Source organism: Sorex araneus, chromosome 6 (genome assembly GCF_027595985.1).
Source record: "Sorex araneus isolate mSorAra2 chromosome 6, mSorAra2.pri, whole genome shotgun sequence".
In the NCBI taxonomy this organism is placed as follows: Eukaryota; Metazoa; Chordata; class Mammalia; order Eulipotyphla; family Soricidae; genus Sorex; species Sorex araneus.
Window position 1 is genome coordinate 133,526,167 of NC_073307.1, and position 27,884 is coordinate 133,554,050.

The 27,884-nt window shown below is 46.6% G+C and overlaps 1 protein-coding gene across 10 annotated transcripts; it reads right to left on the reverse strand.

Annotated features, from left to right (window-relative positions):
* Positions 1-340: 340 nt before the first annotated feature.
* On the reverse strand, positions 341-27,592 carry PAX6 (paired box 6). Of its 10 annotated transcripts, XM_055142646.1 has the most exons (16): positions 27,404-27,592; positions 27,109-27,304; positions 26,193-26,267; positions 23,137-23,213; positions 22,692-22,752; positions 18,901-19,031; positions 18,090-18,131; positions 17,780-17,995; positions 16,900-17,065; positions 10,869-11,027; positions 10,318-10,400; positions 9,695-9,845; positions 9,477-9,592; positions 6,243-6,393; positions 5,761-5,784; positions 341-5,430 (listed from the first exon to the last, which is right to left on the reverse strand). In XM_055142646.1, exons 5-16 carry the CDS (start codon positions 22,699-22,701, stop codon positions 5,345-5,347), a joined length of 1,335 nt encoding a protein of 444 aa, XP_054998621.1. In that variant the 5' UTR covers positions 22,702-22,752; positions 23,137-23,213; positions 26,193-26,267; positions 27,109-27,304; positions 27,404-27,592; the 3' UTR covers positions 341-5,344. The 10 variants fall into 10 exon arrangements, with proteins under 10 accessions (XP_054998621.1, XP_054998620.1, XP_054998624.1 ...); XM_055142645.1 differs by lacking the exon at positions 26,193-26,267; XM_055142649.1 differs by lacking the exons at positions 27,109-27,304; positions 27,404-27,592 and having other exon boundaries at positions 17,981-17,995; positions 26,193-26,323.
* Between the last annotated feature and the right edge of the window lie 292 nt (positions 27,593-27,884).

Below are 27,884 nucleotides of genomic sequence, written 5' to 3' on the forward strand. Positions count from 1 at the left end.
GAGCTCCATATTCTTTAAGCTTTTGATCATAATAAACAAAAAAAATTTACAGTTTTGAAAGCAACTTACACACTAAAGGAAAGGATTTCAGTATTTTTAAATCTTTTTAACATCCATTAGGAAAAACTCAATTTCAAAATACACTTTCAAATATGGCAGACTGTTTTGCAGCAGTTATAACTAGCATCTTAAGCAATTTGCTTTTAATATACCACAAATTATACTTTATTTGTTCTTGACAACATTGTAGAAAACAAAGGCTAGGTTTTTAAAACTGTCTAACCAATATGATGAATGTCAGTCACTTAAAAAAAAAAAAAACCACTGTAGCATAAACACATACTGTATACAGCTTTTATTCAGAATTAGAATAATTGAATCAATGACAGTGATTTGCCAGGATGTCAAATCTCTCCATCATATTCTGTCACTACCAGTTTATTTTTTGTGATCAAAATCAAAAAGACAACTATTTGTCTCCTGCTATTTCATTAGTACTTAAAATCAGGTTTCTTCGTCTATTTTTTTTTTAGGATGTCTGATTTTTTTTTCACATCTTTTAATTCTAAAGACACAAATTCGTCCTCATTTTCTTTTCAAAATAAAGTTTTAGAATTGATCTGTCAGTTAAAATTAAAGGGCTTTTTTATTAGGCAAAGGTGTTTTAAAAATGTAAAGCAACTTCAAAAAATCAATTTAGCTCTTAGATAATAAATAATATGCAGATGTTCCACAAAAGCTTTGCTGTGTCCTTTGAAAACTATTACGAACAATATGAACAAATTCAAATGAATATTTTAGCCAGGCTATTTTAACAACCCTAATCTTTTTCTTACCGTGTTGTGATTCATTTTACACAAACACCACGGAACAATTGCATAGCGTTTAGCTCTGGAAAGGAAATGTGAGGTCATCAGATATGTAAATTGCTTGTCAAAAATACTTAAAAGTCATTGATTTACTACCCTAACATTTCTATAAAATTAACAAACCAGTATTAGTTAATAGATGCTTTGTAAATAGATAAATACTATAAAAATTAGAGTGTGCATATTTGAATTTTTATTTTAAATATGAAAGAAACTTCAAACTCAGTGAAAGTAAATTTTGAATAGTAAAAGTACCTGGGCTTTTCCCTAATCAGATCCAAATACTTGCTATTCTGCTTCTCTAGGACAGGCTTTGTGAAAAATTAACTACTAGTAGTAAAGAGGGAGTGTATATTTTTGTTTTCCTCTGAAAACCCAAAATCTAAAAATGTTTTTCTTTAGGAAACATCATTCAGATGCTAATCACGTTCTACATTAAAACTGGTCTCCGATATAATGCTACTGTAGGTAGATACTATTTCAATACATTTTGAAATATAATCTATTAGTAGATTTTTTCAATTATCATCTTGTCTCAAAGATGTAAATACTTAAGAATAATGCCAAGCATAGTGTTTGAAATGTCCTCCTAGCTTTTTTAAAACTTCACAATCTATATGGCATTCATTTCTTACGCTAGAATTGCCTTTCTTTGCAACAGATGTAAATATTTTGACTGATGCCGTCTGCTCAGGTGCTCACGTTCTTAGACCTTCTGAATTTCTGTGTAGTAGTCCAAGACCATCTCTCCATTTCCTCTCTGTCTTCCATTTTTCCCAGTATCCACCTCCAGGATAGACAATATTCAAGCTCGAAAAAAATAAAATGTCTTCCAAAGAAAGCAACCCTTTACAATCATTCCCCGTCTCTCATTTTTTTTAAAGGAGCAGACACACATATAGACATGCAAAAGGAGAGTGGAGGGGCCCTATTCATCTGTCGAAGCCTATTACAAGTGTCATTTCTAAACCACCCTGTTAGTGCTTTCCAAAAGTGATCACCATCAACATCATCAAGTTTAAGCAACACTAACCCTAAGTATATTCACACTCTGAACTTTAAAGTTGAGTCATTCAGGATTCAGGCAAAAATCGATACGGTTTATTCGTGAGAAATAGAAAAGGGAAGATAGTCTGTTTGATCTTTTGATAAGCAAAACATAAAAAGGTGAAAAGCCCCTTTAACATTAGGCCCAAAGAAAAAGAGAATGCTGAATACAGACCCTATCCTAAGATGACAAAGAATCACTGAATAAAGCTGATTCTAAGAATAATATTGCATATGTGAATCATAAGAAACTTCATCAAGATTGTTTTTAAGTCAGAAGAAATGGTTATGTAAAAAACTGCTTGCACGTAAGCACGTAAACCTCGGACACAACTTTTGGGGATGGAGAAAGATGGGATATTCTGGAAACTCATTGTAATTTTTAAAACATCTTTTTTTTAAAAAAATTGCTCAGAGTAATGCCAATGTCTCTTACACATTCAGCTCTGAGTCTGTTTACCTAGTCTCCCTAAGTCAACCCAATTGGGAAAGAAGTCATAGTCTATCAGTCTTGTGTTTCTTCTGTGGATGCTACAAATAGACAGTCACCATCCCCTGCATTAAAGCTTCCCTGCAGAGTTCATGTTGGTAAATATATAAATATACCTATCAATAAATAAATAGACACAGATCAATTATTCCAGCAGTGCCTACAAGGCCCTGCGTCCGCACTGAGCGGGAGTGTGCCTGGAGCTCCATTCAGGATGGTGCATCTCCCAAGGGTGAGGGCAGAAGGCAAGGTCCATCCCACTGGACAGAAGGCTACTGCCACTGAGCAGCTCCTTCAGAATAAATCAAGCTGTGCCCCAGTGCCTGGCAATCCTCACCCCACACATGTGCCTCCAAGTGGCTACTTGCAGACCTTATGCTCCTGCCACACTCCCTTTCTCCTATCCCACTTCCTGCACACCCAGAGCACAACTCCTGGTTCCTTTAAGTCTATGCTCTCCATGCTGGCTGCCTAACACTGGCCCAAGCCATAGCCAATTGGAAAGGAACGCTTCCTGCAGGCAAGGAGGCTGCCAGCAGCCACAACACATGCTCACATACAGCCCTTCTCTGACAGTTCCCTGGGCATGTGTCCCTCAGGGAATGTGGGCTGCAGAATGTCAGAAAGAAATGACATCTGCACGTGAGCAACTGCAGTGCACGTTGTGCGTGTGCCACTGCAGAAGTGTGCAAGCATGCAGTGCAGGCCGACAGGAAACAAAATGATGTGTATCACATAAAAACTGATACTCCTAGGGAAGTGTCTCCAAAGTCAATTGGGTGAAATAAAAATATTCATCTCTAACATGCCTGAGGGATGAATCAATTCTCTCTTCACCAGTAACTCCTTCACTAGACATTGCACTAAGTTATTCCTAAAGCCTCAATTTATACAATCTTGCTTATCTGACTTAGAAGATGTTAAAAATTAATAAGAAAGAGCAGAGAACAATTTAGTGAAGTGTGTCTTTGTCACATGCCGTGCAAGCATTTATTCTGAACTGTCAGAACTCTCAGCCATTGACTGAAGTTGGGCAAAGGAAACTTGTCTATGTTGACTTATATGATGGGCAGAACAGACAAAAATAAAAGTGTCAGGCGGGCCTCTTTCACCCAACAAAGGCTTATTTTTCTCCCCATCCTTTGCTTGGGCTCAAGCACTCCTGCCCTGCGTGCCGCCACTTTAAACATGATCAGATCTGTGCTTCACTACAAATAACAACTGACCGACAATGAGCCCCGCTTCATAGATTTGGGAATGTTTGGCTTAAGCTGCCAATGACTGAAGGCCTTTAACTCCCACCGGCCAGTCACAGTCCGCTTTGTTGTTGTCTGTTGATGTGTCTGTGCTCATTATTCCTTGACATGCAACATCCCCCCTCCACCCTCCAACCATCCACAACCCCACAGAAAGCGAGATTCAAATGGGAACAGCTGTAGTGGTTCAATGGGAAATGATGCCTCTTGTGCAAAGGGGAGGGAGACAGAAAAGGGAGAGGGGCCTATTTGAGAAAGGCAACAGCTTTCAGAGAGTCTTGTCTAAGAAATCTACTTTTGAATATACTTCAGTGAAATCACTGTTGAAATAGGCTGACAATGGTAATCTGCCCAGATTGAAAATGCCAGCCTTAATTCAAAAGACAATTCCTAGTTAATAGCTTGTTGCATTTTTAAATTATTTCTAGACCTTGGGCTTTTGAATTAAATAGCTAACTGAGAAACATTACCCTTTTGTAGATATGGGCTAGGTTTTTGTGGACACAAATTTGCACACAGATTTAAGTGGAATGTTTTTTGAGTGCCTTCTACTTTCTGTTTATGTATAAGAATTGTTTCTTTTAGGATTGTCAGGATTTCAAATAGAGTATGTGTGATCCACCATTATTTAGAATGTTATTCTAATATGGTAACAAAATTTGTAACACCACACTATTAGGTTAAAAAGAAAATAGTATAATAAAGGAAATACAAAGGCTTTGGCATGGTTTTTACAATCAACAATGGTTAATTCTGATATGTAGTTGTGAACAACTTCAAAACACTTAAGTTTAAAACTCTTGCAAGCACTTTTAATTGATTAGGAATGAATTCTAGATGCACATAATGATTGGACTGTGAACAGTAATACAACTATATCTAAGAACAATTAACTTTTGCTGGCCAAAAAAAGAAACGTATGATTGCATGAAAATGTGTATAAAACATCTATAGAGTATTCTTGTCAAATATAAATGAAATTAACTTTATTATAGAAATCATTCTGAGGATTTCTAGGGAAGACAAATACTTACATTTTGACATAAAACAAATTGGATTATATCGAAGACACACTCTACCTTTTGGCTATCAACTTTTTCCTTCCTTGAATTTATATCTTACCTTTTTTTTTTGCACATAAACTTCATCTGTTAACAACCTTTGGAAAACCAACAGATATTTCTTACATAAAATCTAGTGCATGTTGTTCCAGGTTTAATTATATGCAAAAGAATGATACAAACTTGGAACATCAGTCCATAAACTATGAACAGATGGGTAGAAGTATTCGATATATTGTGATAAAACTCTTTAAATTCATGGCAAATTGTTGATCAAGGTTTTCTTATTTTTTAACAACTTCATGACCAACACAGTTCAAACATCCATCCAGTCTACGTTGTTCTTTTTTTTTTCATTATAACATACAAATGCCCATTTACAAATAATACACCAAAATGAATAAAAGTTTGGATACCAAAATGAAGATTTGTTCCAACTGATTTCGTGCCTTCTGTATGCAAAGGTCCATGTTTCAAGTCCATCCCCCAGTGGTACAATACAGGACACAATTGCAGAACTGAAGTGCTTCTAACAGTCATTTTTCTCTCCTTCCTGAATGACCAACTGTGTGTCCAGAGTCACTGACCAAATTGAAACAATATATCCTTTCTGAAATACTTTTACTGTAATCTTGGCCAATATTGAGACATATCAGGTTCACTTCCAGGAACTTGAACAGGAACTGACACGCCAGGGGAAATGAGTCCTAGAAATGAATGAAAGAATAGACATGTCAATCTTTCCTTAGGAGACAAGCACAAAGTCTGAATTTATAGATTTTTTTAATATGATACTTTCTAACATTTTAAAAAAATATTCCAAGGGATGGCTCAAAAGGCTGAACACATGCTTTGCATGCAAGAGGCCCAGGTTTGACCTCTGGCACTGCATTGTCTGGCACTACAGGAAGCGATACCCAAGCACAGAATTGGGAGCAGCCCTGACCACTGTTGGGTGTGGCCCCCAAAACAAATAACAGAATTGGAAAGAAAAGTAGAATATTCAGAAACCAGATAAAATATTTATTTACACATACCTATTGAATCCCAAGTACACCCACCTACAAGAAAATTAAAAACATGCTTGGAACTTCCGCAATACAATGATCCAATATGATACTTCTTCAGTTGCAGTGAAAGGCACTGAGAAACAAGCCAATGGAGGTATTCCAATAAGTGCCCTCATGCAGGTCAGGGGATTGCCCCCAAGCATCTCACCAGTTCGCTCTGCCTAATAATCTTTCTTAAAAATTTCATAGTCTCAGGCCTTGTAACATATAACTTCTGGGTTGATTAAATTCAGGGGAAAAAAAGTTTTGTTTTTTTTTTTTCCTTTCTGTATCTAAGGTGTCAAGTTACTAAGTAGCTTGACTGAATTTGCCTTTTCCAGAGAAGCAGGCAGCAAAGAGTTTGCAGCCCTGTCACACCAGCCAGGAAGTTGTTGGACTAGAAGGGTATGACCTGGCCAGAGAAGGTGGGCAAGCCCCTGGAATGCAGCCTGTGGGAAGCAGTGACTCACCTGTGGAGGTGGTGCCCGAGGTGCCCATTGGCTGACTATTCATGTGTGTCTGCATATGTGGGGGGGTGTAGGTGTCATAACTCCGCCCATTCACCGAAGGGCTGGTGGGCAGCATGCAGGAGTACGAGGAGGTCTGACTGGGGACTGGAGGCTGAGGGGAGAGAGACAAACCTGTGGTTACTGAGAAAAACACATCACACAAACACACCCCCAGGTTCCCTTCCCTACAGGAACTCTGCCAACACACCTGACCATTAATGATGCTAGTGGGGAAAATACTGGAATTCTGTCCAATAACTCTTAAGGTTATATGTCTGACCATTCCTCGCACTGGCCACTGTCAAGAGTCCAGCCGCCTATGTACTGCACTTCTAAAGTGCTCATGAGTTCATAGTGGAGAGTGTCTAAGGGGTGGTAGTGGCATTTCAATATAAAAATTTGTAAATACTGGGGCTGGAGCAAGAGGGGGCTGGAGCAAATTTTTTCATTTTCATCTTGCCATCTTTCTAGAGAGCCCATAGCCTGAGAATTTTCTGCCATGCCTCCTACAAGCCCCATTTGTTTCGGGCCTCCAGTGACCCTCAAGCCTATATCTCAAATTTTGGGGCAGAGAACAGTGTGAAAAGTTTGGTTTTAAGAGGTGAGGTTCATAGCCCCGAAGGCTGGAGTTAATATGATAGGTATTTGGGAGTCCCATATTTGATCTCTAGCACCACATGGTCCTTCAACCACCACTGAGAGCAAATGTTCACCTTACCCAGCACCACCAAAGAAATTAATTTGGCTTAAGGACCTTGAGAGCCTCTCACAGTTGGACTCATGAGATTCAAGATTCTTTGAAAAGGCAGATCTATAATGAGCTCAGCTTAAAGTGGTCCGAATTCATCCTAAAGCTGTAACCCTCTTACAAACCCCATAAGCCTAGGGATTGATGTTATCCATAAAGATGTGTGGGCTCTCCCTAAGTACTTGAAAATGTGGACCATTTCTCCTAATTTAACAAGAAATTCAAGGGACTAGAACAGAGTCCTTCATGAGCTCTCGAGAGGCCAGGTCACTGAACTGGGGATGCATGAGTTCATAAAGGTCTAATGTTGGATACAAAGGCTGTACTAGTACTATGGTATAGCCCTGCTCCTATAGAGAAGTGGTGAACATCCCAGATCCATATTTTTAGAGAGACTGACACAGCAGAAGGATCAGGAAGGCTCCAACCTTTTGCAAAACTCTTGATCAGAGATTGAATTGGTGAATAGAAAAGCCAGCATCTGCTAAGTCTGAAACTCAGAGAGTAGTCTGAGTACTTGAATGACTAATAGTTTTGATTTGTGTTTAGTGAGTGTATATTTTTGCAGGAGAGGAGGGCAGCTAAGCAGTGCATAGGAGAGCCAGAGGACCAACTGATGTTTCTCAGCAAACCAAGGTGACAATTCAATGCAAGGGTCTGGGGATGCAATGCTGCTCTGGCCTTATGGTACTGAGATACCCAGGCCAGCCCCAGAGGAGCAGGGGACATTCAGGGTTGTCCCCTGGCAATTTTGCAAGACCAGGTGGTGCCAGGAATCAATCAAACCCAACTTGGGCGTATGCGAGGCATGTGTTTCCATTTAGAAAACTGGACCGGACCCTCACTGGCCTTCCTAAAGGCAGAAGACCACTGTAACATCAGGTTTAAAAAGGCAAGCAGCAGATCAGAGCGACAGCAGAGATGGTAGGGTACTTGCTTGCACGTGGCCAACCTGGGTTTGATGTCAGCCCATGGTCCCCTAAGCACCGAGTCAGGAGTGATCCCTAAGCGCAGAGCCAGGAGTAAGCCCTGAGCACTGCTGTACATGCCCCTCCTCCCCCAACGCCCCCCCCCACACACACACACACACGAGGTAAGCAGGCATTTGATTCTGATTACTAAAGTCACTTCCTCAAAGCAGTCTGACTTCTGGGAAGTTCCAAGGCAGTTGTAACAACTGTTAATTAATTTGCATCCATTGCACTAATACGGCCACTCTCATCCAGATGCAATAAAAACAAACTTTCTGAAGATACTTATCTAGCCACTCCTGTTTTAATCTGACAACTGTGAAGCATGTGTTTTGCTATCATTTGGATTAGAAATCTAACCAAAAATGCTCACCAGAAAAGAAAGAATGTTTGCAGCCCTAGACCTGCTTCCAGAGAGGACTCATGCTGGCCAGTCTCACCCCATGTGGGCAGCTTTAATTGTTATACATATATCAGTCCTGAGATAGAAACTGGAGAAGAATCCCCCCCCTCCAATAAAAGACCCATTCTCCCCATCAAAAAATTATGTGGTTCTGAAGTTCTGATCTACCCCATCTGTTGTGTACAGCTTTCATCAGAAGGGTTAATATAATGAGTCCTAGAGCTACCATACAAATAGCATCAACATTTCCAGGCAACAAAAAGGCCACAAACTCTTCACATGGTTTATGGCAAAAAGACATTAAATTTTGAGCAAGTACCATCTTCCTTTTTTATTGTCAGACACGGGAAAAAAATTTTCCTCTATATTAAGCATATCCCATTTTGTAAATATGAATCTCATTTCCAATCTTTTTTCATTCATTACTTGTTTATCCCATAATGTTCAAAATGCATATGCAGATTAGATGTTCAATCATATAAACAAATTAAAAATAAACCCACATTTTATGTTTACTAACCCCTTACAATTGACTCCACAGCATATTATCTCCAAGCATTAGGCGCATATTTCACTGGTACCCAAAATTTACCCTAACCCCTCCAACACAATCAAACTAACATTCTCTGTGGGCAAAATGTGGATAAATTTGACTGAACATCAGGTGAGTCGTTTTGGTTTTTTGATTTTTTTTTTTTTAGGACATGAATCAATCAATCAGTCCGTCAACTAAAAGACTGTTGACTGTTTTCACCTCAGATTTGACTGGCCCAGCCAAACACTGCAACAAGAATGACTTCCAGGGGGCTGGAGCAATAGCACAGCGGGTAGGGCGTTTGCCTTGCACGCAGCTGACCCGGGTTCGATTCTCAGCATCCCATATGGTCCCCTGAGCACCGCCAGGAGAAATTCCTGATTGCATGAGCCAGGAGTAACCCCTGTGTATTGCCGGGTGTGACCCAAAAGGAAAAAAAAAATGACTTCCAAGGGTGCACACACGGCAATGAGGTCTGCAATCTCCCACCCTTCCTCACTGCACCCGGGAGCAGGCAGCTTCCAGCAGCCTCACTTACTTGCATGGGCAGGTTATTTGCCATGGTAAAACTAGGCATGGGCGGCAGAGCGCTGTACGTGTTTGTGAGGGCTGTGTCTGTCCGGCCCAACATGGAGCCAGAGGTGAAGGAGGAAACTGGAAAAGAAGAATGTGACAGACAATTGTAGTGAGAATCAGAATCAAGGGAAAACAGGTTCAACACTTTTTTTTTCTCATAGAATTAATACTTCAAAGCACCTGGTGTGGTAGGCTGTGGGATTGGCTGGTAGACACTGGTGCTGAAACTACTGCTGATAGGAATATGACTAGGTGTGTTGCTGGCCTGTCTTCTCTGATTCCTCAGTTTTTCTTCTCTTCTCCATTTGGCCCTTCGATTAGAAAACCATACCTAGAAATAAGATGAGACAGGTTAGGGGCTGGAGTGATAGCACAGCAGGTAGGGCGTTTGCCTTGATCTCGGCCGACCTGGGTTTGAATCCCAGCATCCCATATGGTCCCCTGAGCACCGCCAGGGGTAATTCCTGAGTGAAAAGCCAGGAGTAACCCCTGTGCATCGCCAGGCATGACCCAAAAAGAAAAAAAAAAAAGATGGGACAGGTTAGCCCTGTGCTCAATCCCACCCACCACCCTGGTACATCAACTATCCGCCCCCCTCACACACACACACATTACTACTACTATTATTATTATATTATTATTACTAACACACACACAAAAGTGCACTCACACAAAAAAAAATATTTAGCAGACTGAACCTGCTACTTTTTGTACAGTGTTCCTTGGAAGAACCTTTGTCTTTTAACTCTTTCTAAATCAATCATGTGAAGCACAAAACATGAAACCACACAGTGCCTAGGTACCTGTATTCTTGCTTCTGGTAGATCTATTTTGGCCGCTAGTCTTTCGCGGGCAAAAACATCTGGATAATGGGTTCTCTCAAACTCTGAAAGAATAAATAGAGTTTTCTACATGTACCAGAACTACACAAAATATTAAAATCCAAGACCAAGATCAAGCTAGTTCCTACCTCCCTCCCCACTCCAACCAATTCCCTGTAAAGATCTTCTATTCAAACGGACTGAATCCAAATGAACTGTCCACCACAACTCAGCTAACTCTTTACTGGAATGACATTCCAGAACCTTCTATGACCTGAATTAAGCAAATAGATGGGAGGGGGTTTCCCCTTATGAGAAGTCAGACATTCAGTCTTTGAATTACAGGTACATAAAAAGAAGAAATAAAACACACACCAACTGAAAATATGCCCAGAAAAGAAAAAAAAAGAGAAAGGAAAAAGAAACCTTTTCAGTCCTCTATGCAAAGGGCCCTGGCCAAATTTAGCTCTTTGTACTGAAGATGTGGCATTTACTTTGATTTACTGCTTCTCTACTTTGAAAAACTCCATCACCTTTCTCCAGGGCCTCAATTTGCTCTTGGGTAAAGGATGTTCTATTTCTTTGCAGCTTCCGCTTCAGCTGAAGTCGCATTTGGGCCTCGTCTGAATCTTCTCCGTTGGAACTGATGGAGTTGGTATTCTCCCCCCCTCCTTCCTGTTGCTGGCAGCCATCTGGAACAAAAAGAATAGGACAGTGAAAGAAATTTGGAATAACTTGGAGCATCCAAAGGGATTAGATATAGCCATAAGATCCAAAAGCTATACATTCTGACAGTCTGTCTAGCCAAAACATTTCCAAGGTAACTAAGTGTTGACCTTCCTTTAATAAAAAGCATTTGTATCACCTGATCACCATTTGTTTTTATCAAGATGAAACTGTATAATACAGGCACAAATGGAAGTTCTTTGACAAAAGCACCTGTGAAAGTTTCCAATAAAATGTTTATTAACTAGCCTTCATTCCCCAATGCCTCATGCAGTTTTCTTTCCGTACAGAATTTATTTACCTATGGCTGTGTTGGGGAAATAGAAGAGTGATGTTCAAGATTTCAGCTGATCTATAATCAGTAATTCCTATCTAATCAATTAGATGTTGATAGGTTTGTAGAAAATGCTATTAAGAAACCAAACCAAGCTTGTAATCTTTTTAAAAAAATATTTATCTAGTTTTTATTTGAATTCTGCACAGTCAATTTCATTTTAAAGGTTGTGAATTTAGAAGTGCTCGCATTGTTCTGCAGTTTGATTCAACTATTGTATGAGTGCGCTTTGCCTTGACACCTATTACGAGCACAGCTGTAATTATATCATCACCAAGAACAGGCTATAATTGCTGAAAATGGAATTTTATATTTAGATAAAAGGACTGTCCATTCTTTGTAATGTGTTACACCAGAGAAAAGTAAGATTTCTTTTAAATTTTTAACGTGTAATTTTAAAAAAGAAATAGTAGAGAGTTCACTAACTAGCTAAATATGCTCTGGTGCAGCTGAATCCTTGGCATATCATTGAAGTGGTACATTTTTAATTAGGGCATTTCCACCACTTTTAATGTAATTTCTATCATTAAACAGGGGAAAGTTTTATTGTTTTCCTTGGCTGCATGGAGGGCAGGATGTGCTCTTGGGCTCGCTGGCTGAGTCTTGTGCCCGGTTCGGGAGTCCGCAGCCCCACTAAAGGGAAGAGTTCAATGTGACAGGGTCCCCAGGACCACAGAGCAGGGTCTTGGATCCAGAAACCCTGAGGGACACCAACAGGGGCTGTTCCCCTCCACACACACACCTCCATTCTAGAAACTTGGCTACTTGGTGGGGGAAGGGGCCCGTAGGGGCGCGTTGGTGGGAATCGACTTGGCCAGGAATATCATTTATAACCAGGAGACAATAGGCAATGCCTTCAAAGGGTTCGGGGAATTGTGACAGGATCTAGTGGGATCTTTTCAGGAACTTTGAAATGTTTTAAAACCCCAACTTTCTTCCCCATTTAAACAGGCGGATTCATCAGCACTGGCCACCATATGGGCCCTTGGAGATCTATTGAGATGACCACCAACACTTGAATAGCGAGGGGCTGCTTTTCAGGGCTGCACAATGCCCCGTGAGTAAGGGAAACTATTAAACTCCTGGGGCAGGAGCGTTGGCAAACTTTCGTGGGCAGAATTTTGAGGCCACAATGAGCGCGGACAACAAAAGGATTCTCTTGAGGCGTGCAGCGGGCCACATTGTGTTACAAGAAGCCCAGTCAACAGACTTTTCAGTGAAGTGTGTTAACCCCTTTGCTCTGCTCTCATTAATCACTGTCCGAAGAGCAGGCGCCTCAATGCTATTTAGGGCGCTTGGCTGGGAGGATGAAGGGTAGATGGGGGGCCAAAGTGGGGGGGAAGGGGCGGTCACGGATGGGGGAGGGGGAGAGGACAAGGAGGGTAGGGACACTGGGAGGGAGAGTGGGGGCCCATGGGGAGGGAGCAGGAGAGTTGAGGAGGGGAGAGGTACAGAGGGAAAAAGGGAAAAAGGGCTTCCAGGAGAGGAGGTCAGAGAGGTAGAAGGACAGAAGAGAATGGAGAGAAGCAAGAGGAACAAAAGGATGGAAGGAGAGGTTTCGGGAGGCGGGAGAGAGAAGAAGGAAGATAATGGAGAGGTGTTGCAGGCTATGGCTCCACCCTGCGTTATCCTGCTTTATAGACACATAAGATGGGGGGAGGAGAGTAGCTTTCCCTAAGCTGAGGGAAAAACCCGTTCAACTCATGTAAGTTGGCATAAGTGTCTATGCTAATTTACTGCTACCAGTTTTCTGGGAGATTTTTCAAAGTGATCTTCAGAGATTGGGTGTGGAGCGGGGAGGGGAGAATGAAGAATCCTCATCCACCTGCTCCCTTATTTCTGATTCCTGGAATACTTGAGAAATCCCCCCTTTTAGGCCAATTTAAAAGACAAGACCAGGCCAATTTAAAAGACAAGGACAGTTATCTCTTTAAACACAAACAACAATCCGTGCGCATCAGGATGCCTTGAGTTCCAGTGCACGTAATGCATTAGTGCATCTCAGCCCAGTGGTCAGCGGGAGTGGTCACTCAGGGCCCTTCAAGGGTCCCCGCCCCTCTCCCTTTTCAGGCACTTTCGGTCCAACCCATTCAACAGTACTGCTTGGGTGTTCTCAGAAGACATTCCCCTGCCCCACCCACCCTACCCCCTTAGTATTATCTGCTCTTGTTTGCTTCTTTGACATTTTCCTAACTTTAAAAATATGGAGATTTGCTCTATCTCTTTATTCCACCTCCTCCCCTCTCTCTCTCTCCCCACCCCCACCATGTCACCCCCCCCCCCCCCGCAGGTTTCACTGACTGGAGAACTGACATCTCGGGGCCAGTAAGTTGAGTTGGAAAGTGGATGAGGAGAGTTTGACCTCAAGATTTTTTAAACCCTTGGGGTGGCAGAGGAGAGGGAAGAGTGGTCTAAGAGGAAGCTGGTAAGAAGTTGCACCTCCAGGCTGCTGGGTTACCCACCCCTGTCAGTCCCTGCAGAGAGTTGGAAGTGTGGTAGCTGCTGTCGAAGGAGCGGCTATCTGCAACCAGCCGGTGACTGAAAGAGCACCCCCTTATCCTTAGATTGGGCAACCTTCACTTTTTTATTATTTTCTTAGTGGATTTACTTTCTGCTGTTGGAGCTTTTGACAAAAATAAAACTAAAAGTTGGATCTCGAATCCTCCCCCCACCGTCATAAACTTAACTGGCAGACAATTAAGATATCTTCTTTAAAAGGCGCCCTCGAGCGAGCTAGCAGCGCAAAGAAGGGGCCTTCAATGGGCTCCGAGCACCTTCCAGCCTAATCCGTGAGAAGGCCAGCGAATGCGCCTCCCATTATCCCAGCCCCAGCACCATCTGACGCTAGGGATAGGATTTGTTTCCTGGAAGAAGGAGAAGGGGGAGTGGGGGTGGCTGCGCGGGGTTGGGGGGGGGGGGGGTTGGGGGTAGAGAAAAAAAAAAGACGCTGGGAAATAAAATCATTCCTTAGTTTCTTAGTGTCTTAATCAGTGAGGCGGAAAACAAGCAAGAAAAGATAGCAACCCGGTTGCGGCACCTTTTCAGCTCTGGAGCGCGGATCAAAACATTGTAGCATCTGTTGAAAAAGAGACGGCCTAAATCCTATAGAGGGCCGGGGTATTATTGGGGAGGGGGGAGGGCGGGAGGAGACAAGAAAAGTGTCTCCGTGATCCCTAAAACCACCAAATCGCTGGAGAATTGGGGCTGGATTGAGTTGTCTCCTGTGATTGTGAGCTCACGTCACCACGATTTTATTCACTGCCGCGTGGCATTGATCAGATGGAAACCATATTTGTCTCCCTCTGAGACCTAACCTTGCCTTATGCTTTTCGAGTAATGGACTCTTTAAGACATCCCCACCCCCCAAAATAAAGCTTTCTGGGCAAGAAACGAAGGCCCGAGGAGGGAGGGGGACTTCTTAGTGCCAAAGGCCTGCGGATTCCCGGTCACCAGCCCCTGTCCTGCTATAACCGCCTCCCCTGGGCCTCTGCTCACTGGGCTGGAAGCTTGCTCGTCCTCCCCACGCGATAGGGTGGGGGCCTGGAACCCCTAAACAATGCACAAGAGAGGGGTGGCTTTTTTTTTTTTTTGGAGAAGGGGTTGTAATTGGCACTTAATGAGCCCAGAATGTCTATCAATTCTGAACCTAAAAGTTAAATGCTCCCGAACTAGCGCCATCTCCTGCCCTTACCTGAACTACTGAATCTGGGTCTGGCGCTGACACTCTCCTGCTGGGGCAGCCCTAATCTTGACTCCCCATTGTGGGGAAATGGTGCGAGTGGCGAAGCTACCCTCTCCGGGGAGCTGGGAGCATGGAGGGTGCCCAGCCTCTAGTCCCCACCTAATGTGAGCCCTAGCGCCAAGGGAGAGGGTACAGTGCAGCTCCCCTGGCACTTTGCCTCTGTACCGCAGACAGCCCCTCTCTTGAACCCCATATTTTTGAAACAGCCCCTTCAGATTGCAGGGGACGAAGGAGCTGACATGGCAGCAGTCTGAAGTTGAGGTTCCCCTCAGACACACCTGCAGGTGTACCGTTATTAAGGTCAGGTGGAGGGGGGTAGAATGGCACAGACGCTCGAGCTGGCCCTGGCCTGGAGACAGCGCCTTCCTCGGTGCTCCAGCTGACCCCGGGAAGTCATAGAATGGGGACATGGTGGGAAGATCGCCCAAGGGAACCCTACCCTGCGTGTCTGTCCCAGACCAGCGGTTGAGCTGAAAGGCCCTGAGCCTCTGAGCGGAGCTTTGCTCCCTATCTTCCCAGTGTCCGTCCTATATTGTTTCCTGCTCTTAAAACTGACATGTCTAATTGGCAATTGGTGCCGAATCGTGTCCAGAGGTCTCTTGTGGAACATTTCTACAGCTGTCTCCTTCAACTAGACGCTTATTCATGTCGCCTTAATGAGAAACAAAACGTTCTCTAATGAGCAATTACAGAGCGACAGGATTGTTCCCATAACAAATTCTTGCGAGTGACAGAAGCATCCTTTGTACCAGATATTTCGCATACTGTTACCGATTTTTCCCTTATCTAGCTGGCTCAGAGTGGGCTCGGGATACCCCAAGCAGGTCCGAGAGAGCGTGGGGTGCCTGAGCAACCCTGGCCGAGTCCCGCACCGCTGCCCCCCAGGTCCAGAGCTCCCGGGCTGCTTCTTGCTCTGGAGAGTGAGATGCCACGTCCCATTATCCCACATATTATCTCCTTGTCACGGGGACAACAAATACCGATTAATCTTGGGAGGAAACTGTTTCCTACTCTTGACCAAGATACCTCAGGGTAGAGAGAGGGAAGAGAGGAGAGAGCTAGCCTAGCCCATCCCACCCTGCCCCCTCCTGCTCCTCATTCCTCCATCCCTACTCTCTCCTGGGATGTCCAGAGTCCATCTCTCCTCCAGTCAGAAAGCAGCTCTGAGAATCCTAATTTAGCTTATAGTGTCCCCCACAAACCTTTCTAGCCAGTAATATCGCCCCTCCTACAGAGAAGGGGAAAGAACTGGCATGGTGGGGCTATTTTACTGAGCAGACCACCACCTCAGATGCCCCCCTCCTCAATAGCACCCTACTCATAGTCACATAATTTGTCAATTACAGCAAAAAGCAAAATAATACAATTATGTTTACCTCGCAGTCTGTCAGTGTGTTAACTTGTCACACTTCTACAAGGGGACTCCCTATGCATTTTAATGGCAAATTTGAATAGGGCACCACACAGCAAACTCTCACAGATAAACATCTACTCCTGCCCATATCTTCTCCTCCCCCCTTCCCCCCGCCATCATGCTCATACTTGTACTGACATACAAGCCTCATATTCCCAGAACAACCAGATAGTTCAATAAACACCACCTGCAAACAACACAAATCATTATGTCTCAAAGCTTTTGAAGACTCTTCACTACATTTCCAACTACAGGAGTCAAAAAAAGGCATCCTCAATTGGGAGATATGAGGATGAGCAAAGCGTTGCATATATAGCGAATCTCAAGGATGGGTGCATGGCATTTTACCTTGCGTAGGTTGCCCTGGCACCGATGTTCCCGGATACCAACCAGGGCGGGTGCCCCAACTTCCTGTCTGCCCGTTCAACATCCTTAGTTTATCATACATGCCGTCTGCGCCCATCTGTTGCTTTTCGCTAGCCAGGTTGCGAAGAACTCTGTTTATCGATGACACCTGTAAATCAAACCAAAATCAAATCAAATGGTAGCGTCTCCTGAAGAAAAGGACGCCCTTTCTTTAATCCCCATCTCAGCACACCTACCCCTTATAGAATCCCTCTTAACATATTAAAAGACTCCCAGCTATTCTGGGACTGTAGGTGAGTTTTCAGGGCCCTTGGGGGAAAGCAAGCCAGCCAGCACTTAGGATACGGAAACTCAAGTTGGATAGAGAATTAGGAGACTAGAGTTGGGGGTGGGGGATAGGGGGGAATCCTTTACCATTGTTTAGTATCTCTGGCCACCTAACTCACAGGGTTGCTTTGCTTTGTTCAATGACTTACCCCACCCCACCCCCCAAAAAACATGCAATCTTGATTTAGAGCTTTCTTTCAGTTTAATATTAGGACAGAAATAGGTATTTGGTGCCTGAAGAGAGGTTCAGGCAGGCAGACTTGGAGACCTGGCATTCATTTTCATTTTCTTTCTCGATGCACGTGCCTTTCAGAGGGTGCCTCCACCCTCTACTCTGCAACATGCAAATGAGGTGGACAAAGCCCCACACTTCCTCTCTACAACCCCAGGTACCGAGGAGATTTCAAAGCAGCAGCTAGGAAATAGAGACTGAGAGACCTCAGTAGAGAGGAAAGCAGGGGGAGGTAAAGTAAAAGATGGTAAAAAGAGAGCATGGAGCTTAGGTCATGGAGGGGAATGTTCTCAGTGAACTTACACTTGGTATGTTATCGTTGGTACAGACCCCCTCGGACAATAATCTGTCTCGGATTTCCCAAGCAAAGATGGACGGGCACTCCCGCTTATACTGGGCTATTTTGCTTACAACTTCTGGAGTCGCTACTCTCGGTTTACTACCACCGATTGCCCTGGGTCTGATGGAGCCAGTCTCGTAATACCTGCCCAGAATTTTACTCACACATCCGTTGGACACCTGCATAGGGGAAGTGGACAGAAAACCACATTATTAATAATTTCAAGACAAAAATAAAATTGTTTAAGTATGCATTAAACAATGACAAGCTTACGTTTTGATTGTCCAGCACTTGGACTTTTGCATCTGCATGGGTCTATAACACAAAAATATACCTTCAATGGTATGAGAACTTACTGTAGAGAGTTTTCTTTCTTAAAATGACATTTGTAGCCCTAGAAACTACAAATAGGGTGATACTTTCAAACATTTTGAAATAAAAAATACTGTTTTTTTTGTTTTTTTAAAAACTGTTCTCTTAAACACTGCCTGAAGATGCATCAAAACGAAGTCAGATTGTTTTGTGCTAACCTTACTTAAAGGTTATAGTTTCATGAACAAAGGGAAAAGAAAATGGAAATATTAACTCATTTTTTTCTTCAAAAATATGCCCAATTGAGTAAATGAGAATTAAGTGGGTGGAAGGAATAAACAGCATTGGTCTTTCTCAGCAAATATATATTCTTCACAAATATGAAGAACACAAACAGATATTTCAGGTAACCATGGGATGAGGGAGAGGAAATGAAATTATGCTGATTGATATAACTCAGCTTGTTATAGTTCATAAACTGTTAAACAATGTATGTTTTTACCAAATGAAAAAACAAAGGTGTTATTTATTAAATTCTCACACATTTTTTTTTTCCTGAAGCAGATGAGTTAGCTTATGTCACTGACCCAAGTTGCGAGAAAAAAGGGAAGGATGGCAGAAGGAAAGGGGACAGCAAGGCAGGGAGCAGGGTAGGACTGGGGTGGGGGACTGAGGAGGGTCCATAATTAGCGTTTGCAGTAAGAAATGAAGAGAGGGCGTTGAAAGTGGAGGACCTCAGGGGTGGCGAGTGGGGCGGCGCCGGGAGGATCACCTGCAGAATTCGGGAAATGTCGCACGGCCGGGCCCCGCTGTGAGCTAGTTCTACGATCTTCTGCCGGGTGGAGTCCGGCAGTGGCCGCCCGTTGACAAAGACACCACCGAGCTGGTTCACTCCGCTGTGACCTGAGGAAAGGGAGAGGAGAGCAGAGCAGAAGAGAAGAGAGAGAAGAGAAAGGAGGAAGAGGAAAAGGAAAGAGATAAAAGGGGGAGGAAGAAGGTGAAAAGAAAGGAGGGAGAGGAGAAACAACCACAATGCATCCTCAGCTCCCTGCCAACCCATGCCATGGGTGGGGAGGGGAAACACCAACAGGACCCACGCAGCCATGCAGGGCACCAGGTAGCCCAGCCCCAAACACAGCCATATTCCTGCCCACTGAAGTGCAGAAGCGGCATACAAACTTCCACATAGCAATGAGCAGAAATACCGCCTCTCAATACGGCCTTCACCCCAGCAGTACCCACAGCCCCCTGGCCCTCTTCAAAAACACACCAGTCTGCCTCTGAACCCACAGGGTGCAAACAATCAGCTATCAAAACATCCTCTGGAAGATCCTCCTCTGAAAGCCACGGCACACAGTGGGGTCCACAGAAACCCCCGTGGAATCTGCAAAGTCTCTGCCTCACTGGCACTGTGCTAGCAAAACCCAGACCTCTTGGCACTGGAGCCTGAAATGTTCGCTGTTACGTCCCAAACTGCCAGAGGCATCCCAGGAGCACCAGGGGATTCAAAGTGAAAACTAAATAGGAGAAGAGAAGAGAGTCGAGTAGGGAAGAACCAGAGGACCAATTCTGTAGCTAGCAAAGCACAAGAAGCCCAACCTGGGCTTCAACACCTCTACTGCAGGCGTGAAGGTCTGAGCCCCTGCCCAGTTCCAACCGTAAAGTGGCCCATATGCCCAGTGGAGTTGAGAGCTGGAAGTCTATTTGCACTGGCCGTTGCTCCCTTTACTTATGCCGCTGAACTTGGCCCTCCCATAGTCAGGGTTAGACGTTAAGGGGAAACTCAGAGAGAGAGAGAGAGAGACAGAGAGAGAGAGAGAGAGAGAGAGAGAGAGAGAGGAAAGGGAGAGGGGAGAGAAAGAGAGAGAGGGAGGGAGGGAGAGAGAGAGACTACAATGTCCTCCATCCCTCTATCTTATTATCTCCCAGTCTCACCCATTGTCTGATCTTACAAGAGTTAGCACTCTCTGGAGCTTCCTCCCCCAGAAACCACAGGCATACAAATAAAGCCAACTGCCAATTCCCACTTCCTTTAAAAAAAAAAAAATCTCCAACCTGCAGCCCCGACTCTCTAGAGCAGTCCTTGCAGGAGAAACCGGCACCCAGATCAGCTCTCGCCTCTCCTCGCCTCTCCTTGCTTCTCCTTGGAGCCTCCTGATAAATTGACTCCAGGAGTCTGAGCTTCTTAGCAATAAATAAGCTCCAAATATAGAAGAGGGGGGAAAATATGATGAGCTTCTCTGACATTTGTCTTTAAAATAAAACTAGCTGCACGTCAAGTTTGAGCTTAATTTCTGGAAATAGGCGGAAGTCGCTCCGGATCATGCATGGAAGGCTAATTGAAAAGATCAGTCGGGGCGCTTGTGGCAGCCTTGTCACTTTGTGACAGTGCTCCGCTCCAGGAAATTGCATCGTCACGACAAACGGGACCATGATAAAACGACCCTTTCCGTCCCTATTTGTAGATCACTCAGACGAGATTGAACTGCACTCGTTTACCCTTCGAGGGGAGCCACGTTTTCAGGGTAGCCGAAGGCTAGGGATGGGGGGGGCGCCCGCTAAAGAGAGGGGGGTTCAGATCTCAACTCGATGAGAAGTGACAGGCATTGGGAGATTTGGGTTCTGGCAGGGCCCAGCGCAAGTGGGGACAAGGCAGGGACATCCTTTCCTCCAACAGAGCCAGGCCTTGTCATGCATCTGCTTGCTCCTACATTCCCCTTTTCACCTACCTTTGCCTTGCAAGACCTATCTATGGCTCCAGGCGACGGGGTCTCCCCTTGAGAAGAAGCGAGCCCCCCACCTCACCCCAACACCCCAGGAAAGACAAAGGCTAGCTCAGAGAAGCGCTGAGAAACAGTTTGCTAACTTCACGCACAACCTGGTCCTCCATCCCCGCTCGATCAAAAGCCAAGGCGCTCCAGGTGGCGGCAGCCTAGACCTTCCTCCTCGCACCTAGCCGCCACCACAACCCCGTGGCAAAAAATTTCGCGATCCCGCCACCTCCACCACCACCGCGCGCGCCAGGAGACGCCCGAGTCAGTCGCCTCTGCCAGCATCGAAATGGCAGCGAGGCAGCGCAACTCGAAGTTCCCCCTCAGAGGTTAAGCCTCAATCATTGTGTCCTTTCCCTTGGGACGGCTGGCGCTCTCGCCCAGTGGCGATGATTATGCGCCTAGAATTCGACCGCGAAGCATCTAATAGGAAAACATATGGTGTCAATTTGGATGCTCCGCGCCTCGGGCACCCGGGAGCGAGCGGCACAAAGCCCTGCGGGCCGGCCCGCGACCCCGCGCCCCTCGGGGCCCGCCAGCCAGGCCGCAGCGGCCAGCACTCACTCGGCGCTGCGCTCTCGGCCCGGCCCGGCCCGGCCCGGCCCACCCGCGGGCCAGCTAGAGGCTGCGGCCCCGGAATGCTGAGTTCCTGCGGGAAGATCCCGGCATCCCGGAGGGCCGAGCCGGGGAGAAAGATGCTCGTGCCCAACCCCGGGGGCCTGGCAGCTTTGGTGCCACTAAGCCGCCTTTGCGCTCCGTCCTGGGCTTCGCGCCCTCCGGCTGCAGAAGCCAGGAGCTGGTGGCTATGCTTGAGGTTTCCTAAATCCCGGAGCTCAACCCTGCTGAAATGTGCCGAGTAGCTGCCGGACTTAGGACTTTGCGCACTTCTAAGACAGCCAAGACTGAAACCGCATCCAGACGCGTGCCGCCACCCACGCACGTTTGCTGGACCTGCAAGGTTTCCAGGCCCAGGTCCAGACTGGCCTGGTCACATACCAGTGGTGTCCATGGGCGGTGTGAAAGGTGGGCTGGGGGCCCAAGGGACCTGGGCAGAGGGAGGAGGATGGGAAGCCTAAGAGTTGGGGAAGCAAAGGCCCGGCCCCATTCCAGGGCCACTTGTCCCGTTCAAGGCACCGCCAACTTTGGGGCTCATCCCATTGGCTTCCCACACCTAGGAAATCCTGTAACCACCCTGTGAATTTACTAACCACCTCCATGGTGTGAATTTACCACCCCCCACCCACCCACCCAGCTAGCCAGCCACAGGCCAGGGGTGTCCTGCTCACGGGTCGGGGTGAGGAGGGGAGGAGCTGCCCTGAGAATGACTGAGGGAGGGGAGCCCCCTCCCCCCTTACCCCGATGGTGAAGTCTTAGCTAAGCCCAAAGGGGCCTCCTCCTAGTTCAGCCAAGAGAAGCCTCGCCCCGCCCTGCCCAGCCCAGCCCCTCTCTCTGGGGTCAGAGCCCGGGCAGGGGCGGGGAAGGGGGTGTGAGTTACAGGATTTGGTGGGGGGGGGGGATGGGGTTTCTCTACCGCAGCTTCACCAACTCAAATGGCCTGTTCTGAAGGGGCCAGACCCTGTTCTTCCAGGCCGGAGAAAAGCAGAACAAACGTCCCTCCCTCTCGGGTTGCGGGGCCGATGAGAGGGGCACAGCTGCAGCGGGTCCGAAGCTGCTGGCTCCCCTCCCACCAGGAAGCCTGGCCAGCGCGGGCACTGCAAAACCTCCAGGCCCTCCCAGAACCGATGGTCAGCGTCCCCCAAGCCGAAACCCCGACCACACTAGAAGCACTTACTGTTCTGCATGCTGGCGCTGGCTGGGGGCCGCAGGATCCCTCGGGGCTCGGCTGTGGGGCTCTGTGAGCAAGAATGCAGGCATGAATAGCCAGGCCACTGAGACAGGTAGGCCTAACACGGGACCGAGAAGACCTGGACCCAGGCCTTGAGAATCCTCTCAGCCGCTTGGTCATCCCTCTCTGCCCTCTAGTGCATGCAAACCCCTTTGGGTGACAAATAAAATACTCCAATATTTCCAGTCTGTTTTTTCCCAAATTCTTTTGTAATGAACCCATTTTCTTTTTTGAATTCGAAGAGCTGATGACCCAATTTTGATTTTGATTTTGAGGTTTTTTTTTTTTTTTTGGCTTCCATCTGAACTACTGTGCAGCAGCACTCGGAAATGCAAATTTTGTTTGAGCTCTCTTGGGGTTTGAAGCCCAAAGCAGCCGCTGTATAACTTGCCTGAGATTTGGGATGTCTGTCCACTCCTACAATAAAGGGTCTCACACATCTGCGCGCCCCTAGTTAAAGTCTTCCCCCTAAGACAAAACAGGAGAGAAAGGTCGGTCACACTGTAGCTCAAAAGTATAAGGCCCAGTGGCACTCTGAGACTCACTGTGGGTGGGGAGCGGGGATGCTTCTCAGGCTGGGCTCAAGCTGTCATAAAACCCTAAATCTCAGAGTTGAACAAACCTTTTCAGGGTTTGCTTCTGCAGAGAGCCCACATTTTAGATGTGACTTCCCTAGACTGGCTTGGGAGTCTAGATGGTCCAACAAGCCAAGCTCCCAATTTTGCAAATGAGAAAGGACAGGGAGAGAACAAGAGAAGGAAGTGAGGCAGAGAGTGGGTGGGAGGGACGCAGCTACCTAGAGTTTAGAGGTAAGAGGAAGAGGTCCCGGAACTTTAGGACACCTGAGTGTGCAGGCAGGGATCACTGGACTGAGAGAAATGCAGAGCCATGTTCTCTTCTTCCTTAAGGACTTTCACCACCCCTATGTTCCCCAAGGCTCTCACAAAACCACTCTCTGGTTACCTCTTTATTCCTCAGTCTCCCCTTCCAAGTTTTCCAGCCAGACCCCCCTTCTCGGCCCATCTCCTAGCCCTTCTGGAACTTAGAAAGTGATGAGCCCCCCACACCAACCCCCTTATTGTGATTAGCTTCTCCTTTGGTGTTTAGATCTTCCCCCTTTTACTGTACTGTGACACACGCAGTCTACCTCGCCTCAATGCTTTAAAAAGTACGAACAGGAGGGGGTGAGCATGGTCGACAAAGCCTTCAGACAGCAAACAATGGCTTCTATTCTCCAGCTCTCCCCAAACCCAAAGAGCAAAACCGAGTCTCCCTAACCAGCAACACAGCTTCTAACCACACGCACCAACAACCCACCAACTCACAAAGGGAACAGAGGGACACTTCTCCTCGCTTCAAAAGTCTTGACCTAGTGCAGGTCTCTCCACAGTGCCCCTCTCTACCACCTCCCTGCATTCTCCTAAAAAGTAGGTTCTGGGTGTCTGGGAGGTGGGGGACAGAAAAGTAATTTCTTGTTATAAATATCTGGAAGTAATTGTGTTACTGGTGTGAGTTGTTAGGGGCTGTAAAAAGATACAACGGCGCGGTGGGGAGCTCAATTGGGAAGAGAGAGCTACAATAAAGAGCCCATTCAAGACATTTGCAAAAAAAGAAAAAAAAGGTAAAATAATTAAATAGCCAAAGCATCTTTTCTCTGTGTTTTTGTTTCATAAAATGCTAAAATGGTCATCCTTTTTGCCTGCTTTGCCAATTATGATTATTAATTTTGCCTTCCAACAAGCAAAGAATTACAATAACATATTTTTCCTTCTCTTCAAGCCATTCATGGTTTAATTTATTAACTAGCCAGGAGGCAGTTTAAATCCATAAAAACAAACTTCTGAGCAGGACTTTTCCCTTCAGCTTCTGAATCTGGCCTGGTAAATGCTAAAATGCAAAAGGCTACCAAGTTACCCCTAGATGAGTTGCCTTCCTGAGGGATCCCTCCTGTCTCTCACTCATTTCCCAGCCTCATAGACAGAAATCCCAGCCTCCAGAGAATGTGCCCTCACTTTCTAAGTAGGGCTCAAATGGCAAAGTCGTTGCAGGGAGAAAGGGAGTGGAATTCCCCCTGAACTGGGAAAACTTCCCGAACTCCTCTCCGTAACCTACACTGTACTCAATCACCACTGAATGCCCCCACACCAGACCACCCATTCTTGAAGCTATTAAAAGAAGAGTTCATTAGCTGATTCCAGAAAGGCCCAGTCGATGAATTTTCGCAGCAGCTGGGAAGGTAGAAGTATTTCGAGTTCCGGTTGTGTTCCATTCCCACCCCACTCTCCATTAAGAAGCGATCTAATTACTTAAGTAATCGTTAACTTAGTGCAGAAGCAATCTGGGAAGCCAGGGACACTGACAGCAGGAAGCAGTTCTGCACCGAGAGGCTAGACCCCCCCCAGCCTTAGCCAGAACTTCCCAGCTCAGCCCCAGGCTTTGTATAGCCCTGACCGGCTCAGAGAGGCCACTCTGGGAAAGTCTTTCTAGACACCTAGCAATCACCCAGGCCTTCGTCCTGAGCCACTGGACCACTGCCTCTCTCCTATCCCCAACACAAGCCCTAGCTTTCAAATACTGCTGTTCTAATTACTTAATTCTCAAAATCATCCCCTGAACTGGGGCGAAAGGGGGGAGCTCACTTTCGCCCTCCTGGTTCCCCAGCCTAAGTGTAATTAGCAATTAAGATGACAAAGTTTTACTCTCTAGGGCCAAATAAGATAACAACTAATCAAATTGCCTTCAGACATTTGCAAATGTCACCAGCTATAAAAACTGTAATGTCAACACCAACAATTACTATTTCTCCCCCCGTAAACTCACCAGGCTTTCAAGCTCTTTGCTTTTTCATTTCATTTTCTGCTCCTGCCAACCTCCCCCCCCCTCCCGCCCCATTCACACCCTTTTCCTCAAACATTCCCAAGTTCGAGTTAAACCTCTAAAATGGTTTAGTGAGCTTTGGGGAGTATGAGAGAAAAAAAGAAACCACAGTTCACTTTGTTTTTAAACTTTCTAGAAATCACTTCGGACTGGAGAGCCGGTTTTAGCACTCGAAAAAGAAAGCAATTCCACTTGAAATTCAACTCCATTTCCCCCCAATTACACTTGCTAAAATTCAGGTCTATTATGGTACAGGGGGGACTGAGAAAATCAGCACAAGGAAAGAGGCAACAACTTTATGAACTTTGAAAAGACACTTTTCCTCCTGGGGTCTTAGAATCTCGAAAAGCTCTCAAATTACTTAGACTAATTAGCTGGGAGAGGATGTGATCAGAGGAATGAGCAGAGCAATGCTTTCATATTAATTTCTTTTCAGGTTTCACAAAGAAAAAAAATCAGTTGATTTTGATATATTTTTTTAAAAGGCACTCCACCTTTTCACCTCGAAACTTGTTGAAATGCCAGGGTCGGATGCAGCTTTGTCAGAGAGAAAGAAGAAAAAATACCCACCGAGCGCTGGGAGCCGAAGGACGGGAGGAGAAGACCTCAGCTTCCGCAGAGCTGGGGGCGAAGGTTGGGAGAAGCCTGGGGAGCAGAGAGTTTTCAAGTTCCGAGCTCTGCGCTCAAGTTGGGGACAAGAGTCTGGGGGCTGGCTGGAAGCTGACAATTCTCCCGCTCGGCTCTCAGCTGCTTCGGAGCGCGCGTTCCGTTCGACCGCCTTGGCCTGGTGGCTTCCTCCCCGGCTCGCGCTCACTTCGCTCTTTCTCTCCGCCTCCGGCGGCGGCCGTGGAGCTGCCTCGCCCGCCGACTCTGCTCGCGTTGGTGGCGGGCACGGTGCCCCTCGGCGCTCGAGTGTCTGCGAACTCTTCCGTGCCCGAGCCGAGTTCGGCACAAAGCCGGAGGGCGAGCGGGCGGGCGGGCGGGCGGGCGGCGAACGGGCTCTCTCGGCGCGCCCGCTCTCTGCGCACTCGCTGGGCCCGCGGCAGGGACAAAGCCGCCCGAGGCGGCTGATCTCAGCGGCCGTCCCCGGGCCGGGGGCACCGGAGCATCGCTGCGTCCTCTCCCGCCCTCCGGGAGCTTTTGGCGACGCTGTGGCCAGGAGCCGCGGCGGCGGCTGCGCCGGGAGCCTCGATTCTTCCTGCGAGCTCAGCCCGCGCTGGCGCTGGCGCTGCGGTGGTGCCGGCCGCCCGCCCCCCGAGCCCTGAGCCGCTCCCGCTCGCTGGCAGTCGCCCTCCGACGCGGGCTTTCGCTGGAAGTAGAAAGTTTGGGCTCCTGCGTGGAAACTTCTCCGGCCCAACTCTCCCGGCGTTGCAGTGGGGGAGGGGACCGGCGATCTGGGAGAAGGAAGGGGGGGTGGGGTGGAAGGGGGGGAGACCTGCCTGGATATCGCAATAAAAATGAAGCGAGAAGAAAGAAGCGGACTCACCTTTATGAGGCATCCTCTCTCGCGAAAGCTCCTGTCAAGAGTTTTGTTTGGTTAGGGTTTTGGTTTGGTTTTTGTTTTTGCTGTAGTAGTTGCTTAAAGACCACAACGGTTTGAAATGGTGTTTTAAAGGAGTTGCTGGCGAGAGTTTTCTCCACGGACGCTGCTGGTTTGGTGTGTGAGAGCAATTCTCAGATCCCTGGGAAGGAGACAGAGATTGACAATAAAATGGGCTGTCAGCGGCTGGAGAGTGAGAGATAAAGAGTGTGGGTGAGGGAAGTGGCTGCAGCCAGCACACCTATGCTGATTGGTGATGGCTCAAGTGTGTTAATGTGTGTGTGCCGGCGCCCGGCCTCGCCTCCACCGCTCCTCACTGGCCCATTAGCGAAGCCTGACCTCTGTCATCATCCTCCAGCAAAACACTTCCTCCTGCGCCTGAACCAGAGCGGGAAATGAGGCCGAGCCACGGTTCGCTTTTCAAACCCACTAATCACTCCGCAACATGCAAATGCACCGCTCGCTCCCACACAAAATATTGCTTTATGCAAAGCAGCGCCGGAGCCTCGCGCCAGCCGATTGGATGCTCCCTCTCCCCGCCTGGTGCAATTGGTCCGTTTGTTTGAATATGAATACACTTGTTTTCGGCTCCGCCGGTGGGTCCCAGCTCCTCTCCCCGGCGCTGGGCCCCCCGCGCCCAGGCCCTGGAGCTGGCGCTCGCCGACATCGCTAAGCTCCGAGCGCTCCGGGAGTTCGTGCGGCTTGCACGATGCCTGCAAACC